The sequence below is a fragment of the Arabidopsis thaliana genome (genome assembly GCF_000001735.4).
Source record: "Arabidopsis thaliana chromosome 1 sequence".
NCBI classification, from domain to species: Eukaryota; Viridiplantae; Streptophyta; class Magnoliopsida; order Brassicales; family Brassicaceae; genus Arabidopsis; species Arabidopsis thaliana.
Genome location: NC_003070.9, coordinates 11,436,646 through 11,456,213, shown reverse-complemented (window position 1 = coordinate 11,456,213; position 19,568 = coordinate 11,436,646). Strand labels below are relative to the sequence as shown.

The 19,568-nt window shown below is 33.5% G+C and overlaps 3 protein-coding genes across 7 annotated transcripts; all 3 read right to left on the bottom strand.

The window, feature by feature from the left end:
- Positions 1-4,145: 4,145 nt before the first annotated feature.
- Positions 4,146-5,899, bottom strand: NIP3;1 (NOD26-like intrinsic protein 3;1). Of its 3 annotated transcripts, NM_102926.3 has the most exons (4): positions 5,623-5,877; positions 5,159-5,383; positions 4,642-4,922; positions 4,146-4,562 (listed from the first exon to the last, which is right to left on the bottom strand). In NM_102926.3, exons 1-4 carry the CDS (start codon positions 5,752-5,754, stop codon positions 4,229-4,231), a joined length of 972 nt encoding a protein of 323 aa, NP_174472.2. In that variant the 5' UTR covers positions 5,755-5,877; the 3' UTR covers positions 4,146-4,228. The 3 variants fall into 3 exon arrangements, with proteins under 3 accessions (NP_174472.2, NP_001323363.1, NP_001323362.1); NM_001332987.1 differs by lacking the exon at positions 4,642-4,922; NM_001332986.1 differs by having other exon boundaries at positions 4,182-4,562; positions 5,159-5,899.
- Positions 5,900-5,981: 82 nt separating this feature from the next.
- BRX (DZC (Disease resistance/zinc finger/chromosome condensation-like region) domain containing protein) lies at positions 5,982-10,724 on the bottom strand. Of its 2 annotated transcripts, NM_102925.3 has the most exons (7): positions 10,528-10,724; positions 9,839-10,004; positions 8,297-8,450; positions 6,997-7,388; positions 6,770-6,899; positions 6,348-6,667; positions 5,982-6,239 (listed from the first exon to the last, which is right to left on the bottom strand). In NM_102925.3, the coding sequence occupies exons 3-7, from the start codon at positions 8,408-8,410 to the stop codon at positions 6,161-6,163; spliced, it is 1,035 nt and encodes a 344-aa protein (NP_174471.2). In that variant the 5' UTR covers positions 8,411-8,450; positions 9,839-10,004; positions 10,528-10,724; the 3' UTR covers positions 5,982-6,160. The 2 variants fall into 2 exon arrangements, with proteins under 2 accessions (NP_174471.2, NP_001323364.1); NM_001332985.1 differs by lacking the exons at positions 9,839-10,004; positions 10,528-10,724 and adding an exon at positions 8,892-8,927 and having other exon boundaries at positions 6,022-6,239.
- A 5,214-nt stretch (positions 10,725-15,938) lies between these two features.
- Positions 15,939-19,495, bottom strand: AT1G31870 (pre-mRNA-splicing factor of RES complex protein). 2 transcript variants are annotated; one of them, NM_001036047.3, is made up of 9 exons: positions 19,325-19,495; positions 18,750-18,945; positions 17,718-18,630; positions 17,373-17,440; positions 17,220-17,284; positions 17,021-17,124; positions 16,859-16,931; positions 16,578-16,758; positions 15,939-16,478 (listed from the first exon to the last, which is right to left on the bottom strand). In NM_001036047.3, the coding sequence occupies exons 2-9, from the start codon at positions 18,943-18,945 to the stop codon at positions 16,393-16,395; spliced, it is 1,686 nt and encodes a 561-aa protein (NP_001031124.1). In that variant the 5' UTR covers positions 19,325-19,495; the 3' UTR covers positions 15,939-16,392. The 2 variants fall into 2 exon arrangements, with proteins under 2 accessions (NP_001031124.1, NP_174470.1); NM_102924.3 differs by having other exon boundaries at positions 18,750-18,962; positions 19,325-19,481.
- Between the last annotated feature and the right edge of the window lie 73 nt (positions 19,496-19,568).

Sequence of the window (19,568 nt, the reverse complement as noted above, 5' to 3'; positions counted from 1 at the left end):
AGGGGATAATAATCATGATACTTTTTAGGTGTACGAGTATGTTGTGTATTTGATGTGGAATAATAATCATTTTACAAAACTTTCGAAATATCAAGGTCGCATCTATTATTTTGGAAGAGTCTTTATATGAAGAAAAAGCTTTAAACTCACTAAACCAATAACACTATACTTTATTAGAGTCATAAAGTTTGTTAAATTCATTTTATTTGAATAACACATGACTTTGATTAAATTTTTAAAATCTTTAATCCAATAACGCATGACTTGTAATGATTGTAAAAACAATTTTTAAAATACCAAACCAATAACACAAGACTTTAATAAAGTCTTGAACATTCAATATTGAATAACAGTGGATTTATAAAGATTTTAAAGTCATTATAAATGTAAGAACCAATAAAACCCCCTTAGTAAACATAATTTTAAAAATATTGAAACGGATCTTGCTTATATCGCAGATATTATACTCATTCCTTAATTATCGTTGATCGTTGGTTATATATTTTTAGGTAAAATATCCCCACAAAAAAGAAAACCACATTAACAATTGCGTTAATATTTCTTTAATACAAGCTTTACTTGAAGGTTACTTCCAACATTCAAGTAAAACAACATTTATTCTCCGATTTGTAAAAGATATGGACAATATATAAAATTATAACAAACTTATTTCTCAAAGGAAAATGTTGCCTATTTAACTGCGATGAATAAATTCCATTTATCATTTGTTTCCTACAAATAATTCGATATTTATTTCACCTTATCGATAAAGGAAATTAGCTCATAACAAAAATATTTTATCCTTATTTGTTTAAGCATCAACTTAGCATATTCTTTTTTCCTAATTTAAAGATTTCGAATATACCAAATCTTCTCAAAACTATATTCTTTTAAATTTTATATATTCTCTAACCTAAAACCATATCAATCCTTTCAAACTCTATAAATACACTTTCATTTCCAAGATCTAAACTCAGCAAACACAAAATCATTTCTCCATCTCACACCAACATTGTACCTTTTGTCAAGATTAAAAAAAACTGTCACAAATCGATTGCTGTTTCATTTGTCATTATTCTTTCTCGAGTAAGTCACTCAATTCTCGAAACTTCATCATTAATGTTAGAATTTGTTAGGGGTTAGATTTGGGCTTGCTTGGCCCAAAGCCCAAATCCAAATCAAAGGCCTAAGCAGAATGTTAAGTCAAGAGGGTAGGCTCGTCAAAGCCCTAGAGGAGTGCCCTACACGCAGAGTACTATAAATACGGAATAGCATGTCCTGTCAAAAGGATCTGGATCCGGCTTGACACGCAGAGACAAAGAGCTCTCATCCACTTGCCCGTCTCAAACAGCTCGTCAGCTTGCCCGTCTCAAACAGCTCGTCAACTTGCCCGTCTCGAACAGCTCGTCAGCTTGCCCGTCTCGAACAGCTCGTCAGCTTGCCCGTCTCGAACAGCTCGTCAGCTTGCCCGTCTCGAACAGCTCGTCAGCTTGTCCGTCTCAAACAGCTCGTCAGCTTGCCCGTCTCAAACAGCTCGCCAGTTCGCCCGATCGAAGTATCTCGTCCACTCGCCCGTCCCGAGTAGCTCGTTTACTTGTCCGTCCGAAGTGTCTCGCCGACTTGCCCGCCCGAAGTAACTTACCTACTCACACGTTTCAAGAAGCTGCTCAGCTCATCACCTTCCCGCCGGATCGTCTCGAAACTGCCTAACTCAACATACGACATACCTTCAGTAATGGCCTAGCTCGTTTATTACGATATAAACTACGTATGGCTTGATCCCTTTCAAAGGGTACGTAGGCAGCTTTTTACAAGGTTCAGCTATAAAACGAATAAACTCTATTCTTCCTCGGACATCAAGATCGTCTTCCGGCCTCAAGCTCGCCTTTCATCTACAATCGGCTCGTTCATACTCCGTCTATACTCGTTAAAGAGATCATCCTTTGTAATCCGTCCAATTTGCCTAATCGCGGGCTCGTTATTAAAAGAAAGATTTTTCTTCTTTCCCTAGAGATCCCAATTTCTTACTTGTGTGATTCGTGCATCAACAGAATTTGCACATGTTCTTTTTTATAATCCTAAGATTTTATGTAATATACGATTGTTCTTACATTTTTCGTTTCAGCTATGTTAAACTATCAACCATTTCATGCTCCTATTACAAAAATAAAACATGCTACAACATTTAAACTATATGTTCATATTTTTTTCTTATCTATTGAAGTTTTGAAAATCGATAGAAAAGAATTTCTAATTGATTTGTGCATGGCTTCTATAATTACCAAGCGTGATGAGTTGAATTCAAAAAATGGAAGCCAGAACAATCAATATGCGTCTGTGATAAATCCACTTTCATGTCTAACTCACTAGATCCACCAATTTTACCACAGGAGAACGAAGAAAAACGATGGAGCAACAACGATATTGAATCTCCCATAGGACAAAGGAAAATCGAGATCCTTACCTGACAAAAATGGTGGCTTGGATTGAATCCAGTGATCTGAAAAGAATTTGATCGATGTCTTAAACTGTGAAACTTAAAGAAAAAAAGAAGATTTAGAAGTCGCTTACCTTTTGGATGTGGAAGCAGGGACGGAGACACCGAGGTCATCACTTATCAATTATTGTCATTGTCCATCGTTAAAGAGAGACTTGCCGAAACAGAACTTTTGGGCATTAATGGACCATTTGGTCCACAATATTAATTATACATTGTTTTGATTTATATTAACGGGCTTTTCATATGGGCAACTGGCTTTTTTGTGAATCTTAAATGTAAATTTTCAAATATTTTTAGAGATTTTCGTATGATGTTTTTGTGTTTACGTCCATTTAATTATGACTACATATGCTTTGACACTCAACAAGATAATCACACCATACGTTTGTCTTTTCTTTTTCTCTAGCCTATACAAATTATTATTTTGATGTATACTTTACTTTTCATGTTATAGCTTCGGTTTGGTTTGAATTTTTTTAGTTTGAATGCTAACAACTAAAGATTACAATAAATAATAAATGCAAATGAAACTCTATAATAATACGTTTAGAATACTAATAATATAGATAAACTCTATTAAATTAGATAAATTAAATATATTGAAAGCAAACTTCTAAATGAACTCGAATAATGATTTCTAAATAAAAATATTATTCAAAAAATAATAGCAAAATGATTTTTAATTTAACGAGATGGGGTTATATGGTATGACGGATTTTGGTCGATATTAATACAAGACGGTACACCACGGGTGAAGTCATAGAATTAACAATCAAAATACAATTATACCAAGCAAATATAACTTAAAATTTAAGAATGTTAATTACAAAATCGATCCACGTACAATAAAAAATATTATACACAGAAAAATTCATCTATTTATATTTTTAAATATCAAATAATTAATCCCGTAGTACACTGCAGGTCATATTCTAGGACGAGTTATATTATAATCGATATATTTAGAATAGATAAAAAAGTTTGTAATATTATGAATATTTAAATATATATAAAAGATACGAGACATGTTATATTGCGTGACAAGGTTATTTTTTAGGAAGGGTTATATTGCGGGACGGAGTTATATGATGGAACATGTTTAAGTCGATATTAATACGAAATAGTATATTAAGGATGAAGTCTTAGAATTAACATTTAAAATATAGTTATACAATATTAAATACTTAACAAAACAAAACAAATACAACTGCAAATTCAATATTAAAAAACTCGATTCACGGTGTACAACAACAATATTATAAGCAACAATTTCAATAGTTGTAAAAATAAATAAATAGAAAACAAAAAATTAGCCCACGGTGTACCGCGGGTCATATCCTAGTTACTATCAAAACTAAATTACAAAATCGTTACATAAACTACTAAAACAAATTATTACATAAACAAATATATGCGTCATATATTGAAGATGACATCAATTAAAGAATGAATTTGACAATGTTTTCTTTTAAAATTAGATATTTATCATTTTCGCATATAAAAAAAAGTATATACAATACAATAAATTATTATAAATTAATACTCGTTAAATTAATAAATTATTTCGATATTGAGTTGATCAGTGTAAAACTGATATAAATCGGTAAAATGTTAAAATAGTAAAAAAGCTCGACAAATCTTATATAAAAATATGATACATCAGTATCATAAATAAACTTATGAATTATATATTGTAAACTAGTTTAGTGAATAGTACATCGATATAATTCACGCCAACTTACATGTAACATTACATTTGCCATTGATATCAGTAGGTGATGAACATATAAAATAGTTTTGATTAGCCGGATCAACCACTCGTAGAACACAAATCTCATCTTGGGAAGCTTCTTGGCGATCTCTCGAAGATACTTTATTGCAATTTGGACGAATAATCTCACTATATGATTTCTTTGTCGATCGTAACAAACCATAAGTCCATGCACCTGATAATGCCCCGATCACGGGTGAAACTATGTATAACCATAAATCCTTATAACATCCCCATATAAGTGCAGGCCCTAAGCTTCTTGCTGGATTCATAGATGCTCCCGAAATTGGCCTTGAAAATAAAACATTGTTAGCTTATGTTTTAACAAAATCACCATGGAAATTTTTCAAAAGAGACTTAGAATAGTTACCCGGAGAAAAGGATGTCGAGTACTATGGTTGCGCCAATAGCGATTCCAGCGAATGACCCGGTGGCCCGTTTATCGGTTGCGACAGCAGATATAACAAACATTAGATTGAAAGTAGCGATGAACTCCATTACGAACGAGGTCGTATTTGAGTTTGACGGATATGTTCCCACATAAACATCGCCTTTGAGGCTACAAACATCGTCGTCTAGATGGAACACAAGCCGTAGAACTGCAGCCGCTAAGGTCGATCCGAGAAGTTGAGCGGCAATGTACCCCGGAACCTGTAATACAACCACCACATTACATATACAATGTAAGACTAGTTGGTATAGATGATATCTATGGTAAAATGACCAAATATGCGAAATGGAATAAACGAGAAAAACTTGATTTAACAAATAACTAGTGGAAATACATATTTTGCTGCTTATAATTATGAATATGGTCGAAATCATGAAATAACATTATAAAGATAGTATGAGGTATTTTTTTACAATTGTAGATATCTTTGGATCACCTGATTAAAAGGGAACTTCTTAGAAGAGGCAAAGGCAATAGAAACAGCAGGGTTGAAATGTGCACCAGAGACATGACCAATTGAGTAGATCATAACCGTTACGACTAGTCCCCATACCAAAGCTATACCGGGAAGTGTCACCGGTTTGCCATACGTCTCATTTACCACGATGGCTGAGCAACCGGCAAATATCATAGTGAATGTCCCCACGAACTCTCCAATCAACTATAGAGTACTTTCAACAAAAAAAATCAACTAAAGAGAGAACAATAATGTTTGTTTTATTTGATTATCATACTTCATAGATTGGAAAATCAGTTACCAATAATTAGAACCAAAGTCAAGATTGAGCTTGCATATAGGCTATAGCAAACATCACACGAAATATAAAATCTTGATTTGGACTAACAAATATTTCACGACAAATTAAGAAACCATATCGCAACATAAAAGAGGCGGCTCACCTTTTGAACGAACGATACGGACACAAGAGGAGCGGATAAATCCGACGACCGGGAATCATCAATGGATTGATAGTTTTCGATGTCCAAGACAACGGTTTGTGTCTGAGTAGTAATATCAGAAATCTCAGCCATTGATGGAACTATGGTGACTTTCCTCCAAGTTTATGGTTTTCTCATCTAAAAACTCAAATGGTCAACTCTACTTTGTATTCGTTATAACTTATAAGCAAATAATAAAGTTGACTTTTTTATTCTATAGTCTATACCGCATGTTGATAAATTCTTTTAGGTTCATAGTTGACTTCTTTATCTTTGTCACAAAACACACGACATGGTTTACACGATAGTTATAGACTTATAATTATATGTAAATGTAATCAGCTTTGATTAGAAATGATATTTCAAAACACTTAATTTATGTATAGATGTTAAGCTAAGATGAACAAAAAGATAAGCAAAATGTGTGTAGTTTGTGTTGTTATGTGAAGGAGATTAATTAATTAATTAAAGATTTTGGTACTCATAATATTTCGTTTGCTTAGAGGTACTGTGTTTGTATTCTCTCTCTGTTCTGCTCCCACCATGTCTTTGCATGCACTTCCCCAAACCGTTCCCGGCTGTTGATTAAACCACAAAACCATAGATTCCGGTTAGTCACGGTATGATTACCAACTTTCAAAATGTATATGATTAGCAAATGCTTAGTTTTAGACGTTTTGTTATACCTGAATCTGACTCGACGTAGCTCTCTAGTCCCATCTGATAATTGTCTGATGGTAATGTAAACACCAGGCTCGTCCTCTTCAATCCACTCAGCTTGCATTTCACTAGCATTGCTCATGGAAGGTGGATCATCTCTGGAAGAAGTTGTGGTTCTTGCTGCATCCATCGGTGGTCCTCCATGATAACTTCCTGGTCCATAGTTGCTAGAGCCGCCATAAAAGTGATGCGGGACAGATCCTGGAGGTCTGAAATTGTGTCTTGGAGTCCAGTCTTTGCTTTCTCTTGCTGAATCCATCTTTGAGTACGTTGAATCTCTCTGTGACTGAAATATAAACTTGTGTTACCCTCTCTGGCTTAAAAGACAAGATTCATATAGATCCTGTTCTGAAGAAAGACTAAGGGATCTAAGGATATATGTGTTTACCTGATCGTCGGATCTTGCAGGCGTTTGGAGAGCTTGGCGGTTAAATCTCTGTACATTGTAAAGCTCAACGATCTTGTCATAGTTCTCACCCCACCACCGTTGAGCTTGCCACTTATCAAACATCTCTCGGCTTTCAAAACAAGACACAAGTAATTGTTAGTTTTTATCTCATGTTTCAGCGTTGAATGCCATGAAGATATAGAGATTGTTTTGAGTAGTTCAAATACCTGAAACGGATCCGTTTGAGATCATTTCCTCCAGTGGGAAGAGAAGCAAATGTGATATGAACACCAGGTTCTACTTGAGCCATCCACTCTTTTGGTCCATCATCATCCAGTACAACATCACAAGACTGTGCAGAGATAGATTCTCGATCATTTCCATATATTGAAGTGAACTTTGATTCTAACCGTCCAGCTGGATGATGAGAGGAGTTTGTGAAGTCCCAAGCAGGAGTTGAACCAGCACTTCCACCCATGAAAGGGTATGGAACACCTTCAGAGGCATTGTCATAATCCGGAAATGATCTATGTCCTTTCTTCAAGGGACTACTAGAGGAACCAGTGCATGGCTTGCATTGTTTATAAGCACCAGAGAATTTCAAAGCCATATCTTTAATCTGCGTAACATATGCACCCAAAAAGACCGATTACATTCAAAAACTTTATCTTGTTTATCAAAGTAATCCATTTAAACACACAAGAATGTTGAGTATAACGGTACACAAACATTATAGGTAGTTTCAAGCCTTTTTAAGTATGACTAAGTATACTTTTTAGCCCAATGAAGTAAAAAGAGGTCTACTATGATCATTATTAAAAGAACAACAATAAAGCTATGAGATCTAACATAATTAAACATATGTATTAAAAAAAGAAACTTCATATTGTCTTCTTAGCCTGCACCACAATCATAACGGCCCACTATTTCTTTTGTTTATGTTCTTTTGATTTACTAAAATAGTTACCCCCACCCCAAAAAACCCTTTCTTTATTTCCTTGTCTAGGTAAGAATCCACTAAAGCTTATTTGAGAGAAAGGTATTTAGATCAAGCTTCACTAGCAATATTCATCAAAGTATGACCCCAATATAAGCTTTAATGATAGTCCTGATAATTCAACTGGCTACATAATTCAAGGATATGTACAATGAGGGTTTAAATTGTTTCAGTAGTTGTTTTTGACTTTCATATGTCTAGTCACATAGAGAGGAAGCAAACACTGACATGAAAACTATTAAAGAGAGATTGGTGAAAGATTCCAAAAAATGAAGTGAAGTTACCTCATTGTAAGATCTCTGTCCTAAACAACAGTAACCTCTATATACTAATGACTTCAAACTCTATTCTTTGGTAAAGAAAACGAATAATAGTCAAATATATGGACCCTTTTTAAGTCCTCTAAGATACGTTAATTGGGGTTTGTGTCTTTGTTTGTTTCACGAGCAAGGCAATTAGAGAAAAGCAATAAAATAAAGTGAAAGAAAATAAAAGCAGAAGAAGGATCAACAAAGAAAGAAGAGAGAGACCTGAATGGTTAGGCTTTTGACGGCTTCTTTAGTATTGGGAGTGGTGCCTCCACGCGCTCCATGTTCGACTTCTTCACCTCCGTCTGCTTTGGTACAAGCTATGCAAGAAAACATTTTTGGTCTCTTTTTTGAGTTGTTCTCTGCCTTTTCAGACCTATAAAACCAGAGAGTACTCTATTAAACATCATCACAAACCAAACCTCACACTACTCTACTCAAATCAATAATAATACTCTACAAAACAAAACAAAAAGTAATTAAGAACGTTAAAGTAGAGCTCACTCTCACAATCCGACATAAAACACGGGTAAAGCTTATGTAATCGTAGTACACATGTAAACATTAGTTACAAGTTAGGAACATATAGCTAGAAAAGGGTATTTGGATTTCAATTGTCGTTTTCTTATAACGCAAAACACAAACACAAAAGGACAAAGTTGTTGACATATCTCTAGTCAGGAAACAACTACTCATGTTATAACAAAAAGAAAATGTAACTTGACTGGTTAGTAGTTTAACTCATAAAGAACCAATGCTAAATATTTCAAGTACTAAACCCATTTTTTAAAAATGGAAAGAAAGAAAAACAGTTTACATTACACCATGGTCGGATATTTGTGTTACCTATTTTAAGAGCGAATAAAAAAAGATGGGTATAAATTAGTGAAGAGATCTTGATAAAGACAAAAGTGTTGAAAGAGATATTAAAACTACATGTTACACTTTTCTTTATTAAAAAAAAAAAGATGTTATAACTAGAAAAGAAAGAGAGCTTGGGGATCAGAAAATAGGACCCAGTTAAGAAATACTAATATTTTAAAAATTAATTGTGCAAATCTAAACACCTGAAAATTGTATAAACACATTATTTACAAGTAATAATATATTCTAAAGACAATCATAATAGAGACAAATGCTTCTTTATTCTACTTTAAATAGTTTTTTTTTTTTGTTAAAGAATAACTTAATACTTTTGTGTGCAGCAAAAGATCCTAAACCCATCCCTCAACTAACAAAAGTTCGAAGAATAATTACATTTTTTTTGCAGTAGCCGAAATTTATGACATTTTAAAAAAAAATCAGATTATTGTGATGACTCAAGAGAATCAAATAATATGTTCTGATTCCGCGTGTTTAACATCGATCAAGACAAATACATAAGTAAAGAAGAAAACAATTGGAAACACTAGAAAAGCAAAACAAAATTGAAAAATATAACAAGAAAATGGAATCTTGACAGTCACGTGTTAAGAAAAAGAAAAAGAGATTGGTTTCTATTTTTAGGGTTTTGAGTGATGATGGACCAATCTAAAGCGTGTCGCGACATGAAAACTAAAACTATATCCAAAGTAAAAGATAAAATCGCAAAAACAATCACGAATCACGAAAAAAACTCTGTTTTGATATCAAAAGCAAAGGCAAAAACTGATACAAAAACCATTATTATTCTCACCTCAGAAAACGACTTCTTCTTTTTTTCTTAATCATTACAATCCAAAAAATAAAATTTTGATTAGTGGGTTTTGTTTATTACTCACTCACCTTTGTGTTTCGATATCTGAGAAATGAAGCGATATGATCTGAGATTATTGAGATACTAGATAGCTAGCTTCTGCTTTATTTTCCTCTTGAAGGCTTTGGTCTATTTAGGAAGCCGGCACGAGTGGGGTTAGTTCTGAGTCTACGTCTATAAATAGACCATCAATGGCTGCAGAGAAGATTAGTGTAGTAGTGTTACAGACAGTAATTGTAATAAATGTGTTACAAAAGGACGAAAACAATTTATGATACTACAATTTTGCTTTTAATGTTTTTGAGAAAAAATTCGGCGTTTTCTCAAAAAAGTAAAAGAACAATAAATACCGGGAAACTTTTGAATGAAAATGAAAATTTATATTAATATTGAAGAATGAATACACATTTTTCGGTGAAGTTTCTGATTTGGGTTTAGTGAGAAAATTTTGGTATTAATCAGAAAAAAATGACGAATCGAATCTGTCTAAATCAAATCAATCAAGTGACAAATGTTTGCAGAAAAAGGTAACGCAAAAAAAAAAAAAAAAATCTCTGAATCTTTTTTTTTCCGGGAAAAAATAGTATTGAAAAGATCGATCGGAAAAAAACCAGTGACTAATCGTTTCTACAGAAGAACAGAAACAGAGCAACGAATCTCTCTGTTTTCTTATTTTCCCGAGAAAAATCTTCAAAAAAGAGAATTTTTATAAACTCACCTGAAATGTCTTCTTCTTCGAATCTGATTATGTAATAAACTTCACTGAGAAAATCTCCAAACTCAAAAACCCATAGAAATCTTCATTTTCCGGAAGAGAAATTTGGAAAAAATGAGAACAGAGACGAAACCGGGTCGAGAAGTCGGGTTATTGGGTGACCCGAGAACTGAAAGGAGCTCCGAGAGTTTTAACTAGACGAAGAGAAGAGAGACAAGAGTTACGAAGAGTATATATATATACGTGGAGGAAAGAGAATGTTTAACGGCGTTTAATGTAATAAAAAAGAACCGTGAGTTTTGACGGAGGTTTATTATTTTGGTGTGCCGAGGAAAAATATTGGTCTCGAGAAGAGACGGCAAAGAGGGCCCATGTTGTCTACCGGTGACGGAGATGGCTTACGTGTGGTGGAAGTAGAATACGTGGCGGTTTCTGATTGGTTTGAGACAGCTGAAACCGGGTCGGGTTTTGGTCACGATACATTTGACAGGCCAAGGGAACCGTCGCATCACGATTCGCTTTGTGTGGGTTCATTTCATCATCTCTTTTTATTTTATTTTACTATACATAATATATGTGTGTTTCATCGTTTTGTCTTGTTTTGGTTATGATCATGTGTGCCAATTTTTTGTTGTTATGTTTCTACTAAATGAGTAAAGAAGCATCGATTGTGAATAGAATCAATAACTTGTTCATTGAATTTTTTTCATTTGGACATTTGGAGTTATATAATATAGTGTGAAAGTGTAAGTTGAAGTGTTTGCTTAAATAGTGTCCCAATCATGGATTAATGTTGGCATGGTGGATGGAGTATTGAAGTATGGGATGATACAACTATTTCTATTTATTTTACACATGTGATGTGTTTGTTTGTCATGTTCATTTCTTTAATATATAATATAGTGTAATGGTCCGACCATATTAAAAAATAAATAAAAAATTGTCTTTTCTTGACTCGTTAAACCAAATTATGCTAGGTTTAGAGATTGCTATAGAAGAAAAGCTTGCAGAATTGACGATGTGTTAATGTATTTTGGAATAAATATTTGTACTGTAATTTTGTTTTCTTCAATTGCATATGTAAGTATCTCATGCATGCAATGACTTTTTTAGAAAAGAAATGTTAAACGAAGATTTCTTATAAATTTTATTATTTTCATTCATATACGTGAAAAGTACGAAGGAAGTGAAATGTCAAAAGAGTTTTAAAGACAAGCATTCTTGATTTTGGGGTTAATGATGAAATATTTGGCCATGTTCGAATTTCACTGAAGGTTATAACATAGTGAATTACAAATTTTCTAAGGAAGTACAAACGAGCTGAATCTCTATGATATAAGAAAAAGCATACTAGTAACATAAAATGTTAACCTCAGACAAAAAGGTGTTGATATTAATCACAATGAAGTTTCTCAGTGTAGCTTGAAAGAATGTATCGAGTTCGAAGCATTTAAAATAATTATATGAAAGTGATATGAACGAGCTTGACTTTACTTAGTCGTGTTGGTCATCGATTTTTTCTACTTTTAATTTTAGATTAAAATATGTAGAAAAAACTCACTTGATTCCGATAAAGATGGTAAACTAAAACACAAACTTTTAATTATAAAATTACTAAATAATGATAGGCATAAGGAGTCATTCTCCAAAGTTGTATAGGCTGATAATATCGTGATGTTGATTCGCGGTTAAGTAATAGGCATTACACTTCTCTGTAAATTATGGCCACCAATTAAACTACATACATGGATTATTTAGGTTGATCTAGTTAATAACTAATAATTTTGGCTTGAATCAACTTTGATCATAACATTGTTAGTCAACCTTCTAAATTTGTTGTCATATGAAATGTTGTAAAAATCAAAACGGCATCGATTTAGATTTAATAGATTTATAGACAGTATATATTTATACATAAACTGAAAAAAACCTTGTCAAAAAAACTTAGTAAACTTATACAGAAGAAGCTTATAACATATAACACTAATATACAGTATATACGTTTATACATGTTTTGATGAATTTACATAGTCCATTAATAGTAAAATAAAACTAAGTTACTTTGTTTTCTTAAAAACGGATCATATGACTTACCAAATGTAGACGGTTGATTAAAGGCTTTTGGATCAATCATAATCAATATAAACCAACCTTTGATAGTTTGTATAAGGATTCACTAAATTTACATGGTTAATGTATGAATTTTCACATGTGATTTAATTCATGTACGAATTTAAAGAGTGATCATAGATTCATAGTTCATTTATGATGAATTGGTTTTCCCAGTGGTCGGGTATTTAAATTATTTTGTACTAAACAATTCATTTCTGTTTGTAAAACAAAACAAAACAAAATTAAACAACATTCATATACATTATAATGAATAATGTACTAAATGACAAAATGCAACAAACATTAGTTTTTTTTGCCTTTTTCTGTTTAAACATCCAGTAGTAGTACTATGTATATACTAAAAGCATTGAACTATTTTTTTGTAATGATCCAACTGTAGTTCGATCTGAAAACATTGAAAATTCTAAGGTGCAGTGTATAAAAGCATTTAGCATATGTGCAACATGTTCGACGATGCTAAACTTTCTTAAAAAGAAATAAAATCAGAGACATAAATATAAAATATAATTAGAATGTATCTCTTTAACCCAAAACGTTGGGGGTGGGAACTTAGCTTTATTCCTGGGGCTAACCTGTCTTTAAGCAAAGAATGCTTCGAACAGAGGGACAACAAAACTCCAAATAAAGTTCCAAGACATATATGAAAATAAGAAATTTCATACTATTTACGAAAATAAAATGAAAAGCAGTTATTGTAAGAAGTGTTCACCACTAGATATAACTAATTATTATTACAAATAAACAATTGTGATTTAAACCTTAATAATTTTGTAGAAATTCATCCAAAACCTAAATTTATAGTATATTGAAAATGTTCTAAAAATATAATATGTGTATGAAAAGGTGTATAAAAGATATAAACAAATATTTTGAAAATAATATAATTTTATGGTGGAATACAAATGAATGTGCAAGAGTTAACTTTTACTATAGTTTTTTTTTGTAACATGAATTTTATTATAGTTGAGATTTAATTAATGTGCAAGAAAAGTATAGTCAATGTCTCCAAAACGCTTCCCATCCTGTCTTACATTATACTTTGTCTTTTGGATTTGTTATACTCTTTTACTAATAAAAATTACAAACATGTTCTTCAGCTTTAGGGCTTTTCAATTTTATTTTATGTTCCTTTTTAGACATCTTTTCACTCCATAGTTAGATCACATTCCATTTATGTAAATAGGAAAATATTTAGATTTCATAATAATTGTGTAAATTAACAAAAACAATTCCTAAACTACCATTTTCCTAATTATGGTTTCAAACTACCATCAAAATCTTAAAATTCCAACATTTGTATATTGCGATATACAATTTTGGTCTCAAAACTTGCTGAGTTTGCTGGAAACGAGTGAGAGAAGAGTTGTCGTTCTAGTTATTGCTGAGAGGATATAAAAATGTTACAACTAAACTTTTAAACTCATCAATGTTCTTGTGAACGTTTGTATTGTGTACAAATGTAGTATAAAGCAGTTTGTACGTCCACAATGTATTATATTAAATGTAAGTTTGGATACTTCCAAATTTTATTAACTTCAAAACGTAATTTTGAGTGATGGACATGACAATAGTACTGTTATTATTAAATGTGTCGCGACTCTAGAAAAACGAAACGAGAATTATTAATGTATAGACGTGTATCATCCAAAACCTTTAAACACCCACTATCACACGTTTTCATAAGTTTGGGAATGACACAATAACTACAAATTAAATCTTGATCGTTTGTTCTTAGAGCTATAAGTTTAATGTGTTTATGTATATTGTTAAATTAAAAATTACGTTTATCTATATACGTATAACCAGTTTGAAAAATTGATAAAGAGGAAATTAAAGATCAGTTTCAAATCATGGGCTATGTACTTTCCTAATGTCTCCCCTTTTCCTTTTAACTATTAAAACAGTGTTTAATTTGAATTGACATATTCGTAAACAGTGAGATTATGGTTCGATTTTGTTTTTCAATTTCAAAAATTCTTAATTGCAGAAAGTTTTTTTTAGAGAGAACAAATACTATGGATATAAATTTATCCGAAAATACGTTTTTTTTTATTTAACTCAAAATTTCTCTTAGTTTAATCAAAACAATAGACAAAATTAACAATTTGATGAAATTACAATGTATCAGTGGCGGACACATTCATGGAGAAGATGAGTCAGTTGACCCAGGTTAAATCTACAAATACAATTTAATGCACGAAATTTATTAAAGAGATAGTACAATTTAATACAATTTAATGCACGAAATTTACACCCCATAACCGAAGTTCGAACATCCCCGGTACCCCACTACAATGTACGAAGGTATTATGTATTTTTCTTTGAATTTCCATATGAATTTATTTAATAATGTATAATTGCTTACTGGCGTCAGACCATTCTCTATGTTCTCGTCTACTCTGGTCTCTCTATATATAAGGACCGTTACTCCATCCCTTACCTTGGACTTCAACTGTGTCTCAGTTAATAACCGAAAACCCTTTCTCTTTTGCCTCGCAAATCTTTGCGAAGCTTCCAATCAAGACCGTTTTCCACAACCGAGCTAGCAATCTTCTCGATCGGTATTCAATACCGAAGAACTCTTCCCTGAACTCGATCGGCATCTCATTCTATCATATATTTCTTTATAATCTTCTTCCTAAATTGAAAATACAATTTTCTTTAAAAATTTATATAATCGAATCAAACAAGCTTTCGAAACTATCAGTTCTAGAGAATAGTACTAAAGTTAAACCAGTTATTAAATGAATAATGAATAATATAGCCCTACGTGAGAAAAGGTAAAAGCATCATCAGGTGATTATTCCCACTTCCAAAGAAGATTACGTAAAATTCCAATCCCTATTTCCTAGGTTTCCTTAATCTATTTATTTTTCAAAACACCAAATTAAGTTTTTTTTAGCGCATTACGCAATACTTTAATAAACCAAAAAAGCATAGTTAAAGTAAAAAATTGTTTCCAAGTGAACTAGTTTTTGCTACAACCAAAATCAAAAATAGACCCACGTCTTAGAATAAACAAGTGTTCGTATATTTGAGAGCGTGTACACCCTTTGAAGAATTTTTTTCTTATTGAGAGATGTTGATTCACCACCAATAATCAAATCCGATGAAGTAATTTAATTTCACAATGACAAATTGACAACTTGGAAAACTTTTCGTGTCCATAATCTGCAAGGAAACAACATAAAACCCCTCAAAGGGCCTCCCGGCCCATACAAAATTCCCGAACCTAACCTTTAAAGTAATAAGCATTACACAACAATGAGTGATTAGCCTGGCCCGTATAAAGTTGCCGAATCTAACCTTTAGATTACATGCTGCATCACACAAGTAACAACGATGGTTCATCATGTTTGATTTAACTTACAACTTTAGAATTTTTTTCTCTCTTTATTCGGGACCACTTCGATATTGTTAGAACAAATTTGTTCTACAAGGATGTTTCAAAGAAATTCAGATTGTATTCAATTCACAGTTAGTTTAGATGATCAGAGAAAAAGATTTGAAAGTCTAAACTAACCGAGTTCTGTTTTTGTACCGGTTTCTCAACGTTGAGTTTGGTTTTTTACTGGTTTCTTACTTACCGGCTGCATCAGACAGACCGGACAAGACTCAGGCCATACTAGTATGTATAGTTATCTCACATTTCAAACTAGAACCAGAATTCAAACTTCCTCAGTTTAGAATGGTTATCTCCTGAATCAAACCACATTTTGCCGAACAAAATCTGATTCACATGTCTGCAACGGACCAGAGATAAGCCTCTATTTCCGTTGCTTTCCTCTCATTGGTCTTCTTAATCAGATCCTTCTCAGTTCCTGAACCAATACACCAAAGATAAAACAGATCAGAGAAATAATCTTCTAAAGGAATCTTTGAATGTGAATAATGAAAAGAAATGTATTAGAGGAGCTTACCGTTACTACGGTCGACCCCATCCCAGTGTCTACCCGGTTTAATCCCATACCGGTTTGATGCAGCTTCCAACCGTCTCGTCAACCAACTATGTTTAGGCACACTTTGTGGTATAATGAACCCAGATTTTTTCATCTCCTCATCGTCTCCTAGATCCACAAGAGTTGTCTCGTACTTTCTTTTCTGCGATATAAAAACTCGGCAATACGTTAGGATAATGCTGTTATGACAAGATAATCATGGTTATTCATAATTTTGTCGTAAGCAGAAGTATTTTCAATACCTTGACCAAATGAGCCATTGGATCTCCAAATCTAACTCTTTCCTTCATCATTTGATCAAGCTCCGGATCATCCCTGAAACAACAGAGATAAACACTGTGAGAATAAATAACCAAGTAATAACAGCTCAAACTCGAGCTCAAGAAGAAGAATAAATAAAGTACCTTGTCCGAGCAAATGGCTTATCCTTCTCAAGCTCAAGTTCTTGTAGTCTAGCTTCAGCTTCACGCTTCTGAGCTAAACCTTTGCCCCATTCCAGTTTTATCTCCTACAAGAATTAGACAATACATTCGTAACTCTAATTTTCTCAGATTCAGATTATATACATATTTTGAGGAGTATAGAGTTAATGACACACAGTACCTTTGGCTTCTCTATCACTTTTTTTTGCTTCGATTTAAGATATTCCTCCTTTGATATACGCTTCCCTGCAATATCAATAAGTATCTGGGTGTGAGACATGAGATTATGCATTCTTACTGCAACTTATAACGACTAGGGACCTATAGTCCTCACCTGTGATCTTGTCACGGAACACTGCTTCTGCGTTTTGACCAGTTAGCTCGGAATCCATATTTTTAAACCTGTAGAAGAGTATAATTTGTCAGAAAGATGGTAGCCTAAAAACATGCAATCGCGAATCTCAAATCATCGTTACTGAAGACTGGTCTCTTTATGAATTCCCTATTTAAAGACACAGAAGACAAAATCTTAGAAACTTAGGAAGTAGGCAACATGAAACTTCAAGGAAATAGGAAACTACTCTTGGCCCAATACTACTGAAACTGAAACAAACCTGATGCCTATAACTAAAATGCAGTAACAGATTCTAAAAAGCTTAGTCTACTTTCTGATAATTACCTCAATTTTTCATCCTCCTTTTTCTTTCGATATTCACTTCCAATGTCTTTGCCACTAATCAATCCGGTCTTTCGTTGCTCCTTGCTTATTTGAGGAGGTGATGAATCTCTGCGTGGTCTCCTTGGGGGAGAGCTATCAAAATTGGAACTCCTGGACACATTTTCAGAAGAACGTCGCAAATCTGCGGCTTTTCTTTGAGGCGAAAGATCTGAGTCTTGAGAATCCTTCATATTTATATTCCGGCCGGGTGGAGATAAATCAGCATTCGAGCCAAAAGATTTTGAAGACCTTCTAGCTGGTTCAGGTGATGGAGAATGATATCTTCTTCTCCGTGGAGGAGATAGATCATTGCTCTTCTTTTTTACATCTGAGACAGGTGAACCATGTAAATCTCTTTTCCTGCGAGGCGGAGATAAATCATCGTCCAACTCAACAGAATCTGAACGCTTTCTGCTAGATTCACGCGATGGAGAATGAACATGTCTCCTACGAGGAGGAGATAGATCTTCACTCAGATATTTAGCTTCAGGTTCTGGTGAAGGCGAATCATTCCTGGCTTTTCTTTTGCGAGGTGGTGACATATCTGAATCCAAACTAACAGGCTTGGTATGTTTTCTGTTAGGTTCAGGTGAAGGCGAATTGTGACGTTTTCTCCGTCGTGGTGGTGACATATCTGTATCAACTCTATCCGCAACCGACCGTCTAGGCCCAGGCTCAGGAGAGGGCGAGTCATTACGAGTCCTTTGTCTACGTGGAGGAGAAATATTAGATTGTGTGTCTTCACGGTTTAGAGGTAACGTTACCCACCCACTTCCATCCTCAGCAATGGCATTATGAGCACGCCTTGCCTTAATTTCCTCCAACCTCCTCATTCGCTTAACTTCAATGTCTTCATCAACCAGAGGTGTTTCCTCTATACGAAACAAATGAAAAGAGAACACAATATGTAAATGTGAACTGTTATTAGATCAGGGAAGTGAAAGCATTACAGATGCACAAGTCCAAGAAACAAGAAACAGTCAAGCAATTTACCTGCTGAATCATCTTCGTTTTCGTCCTCTTCAGGATCAACCTGCTTTTGCCAAACTGGATCTTCGTCGACAACTAAAACACCTCTTGGTTCAGGTTTAGATGGCTTCTTCTGCTTCTTCTTCTTCTTCTTCTTCTCTACAACATCACTACTTTCATACTTCTTCAAGTAATCTTTTAAAGATTGGTTTCCTGCCATCTTTGAGAATTTGGAGCCTAAATACCAATGATAAACTTGAAAAATTCAGTCAAACATAACATCTAGACGAAGATATATTCAATTCAGGAACCAGAGGTTCAAGCAGGAATTAATGGCAATGCCACCGTTCATCATCTTAAGAGACCGAATTATAGATATAGCTTTCAAAACCAAATCTGGAATCAACAATTAGTTGCTAAACTCAAATTAGCATCAATCAAGCCCTACGAAAATGAGACTGAATCGAGAATAACAAAAGAATGCTTAGTCTTATATCGTCATCAAATCCACAAATTTGCATCTACTCAAAAGCGATTCCAGAAAACTAGAAAGCTAAACGAAGACAAGCATACATTCATAGAATCGTAAAATTACTAACCTGATCGGAAAATTAACGCCGGAGATGACCGGGAAAATATCAGTAACCCAACGCGAATAGTTGAAAATGATAACTCGGAGAGCTAGCTCTTCTAGGGTTTTTGGATCTCCTGGAGACGAAGAATAGAGAAAAACTTAAGTTATGGCGGAATTTGAAATTTCAAGCAATTAATAGGGATTGCTTTTGTAATTCCTAATATTAAGACATAAATAGGGGCATTTTAGTATTTGCACACATTGCTGAG

Excerpts from the sequence above, each read along its gene's own strand:
- BRX (NM_001332985.1), bottom strand. Across the intron at positions 7,389-8,296 it reads TCAAAAGCCTAACCATTCAG|ATTAAAGATATGGCTTTGAA; the intron begins GTCTCTCTCTTC and ends TATGTTACGCAG. Across the intron at positions 6,900-6,996 it reads CTCAAACGGATCCGTTTCAG|CCGAGAGATGTTTGATAAGT; the intron begins GTATTTGAACTA and ends TTGTTTTGAAAG.
- AT1G31870 (NM_001036047.3), bottom strand. The coding sequence starts at position 18,945 with ATGGCAGGAAACCAATCTTTAAAAGATTACTTGAAGAAGTATGAAAGT. Across the intron at positions 17,441-17,717 it reads AAGGAGGATGAAAAATTGAG|GTTTAAAAATATGGATTCCG; the intron begins GTAATTATCAGA and ends ACTCTTCTACAG. Across the intron at positions 16,932-17,020 it reads AAGCCATTTGCTCGGACAAG|GGATGATCCGGAGCTTGATC; the intron begins GTACTTTATTTA and ends CTGTTGTTTCAG.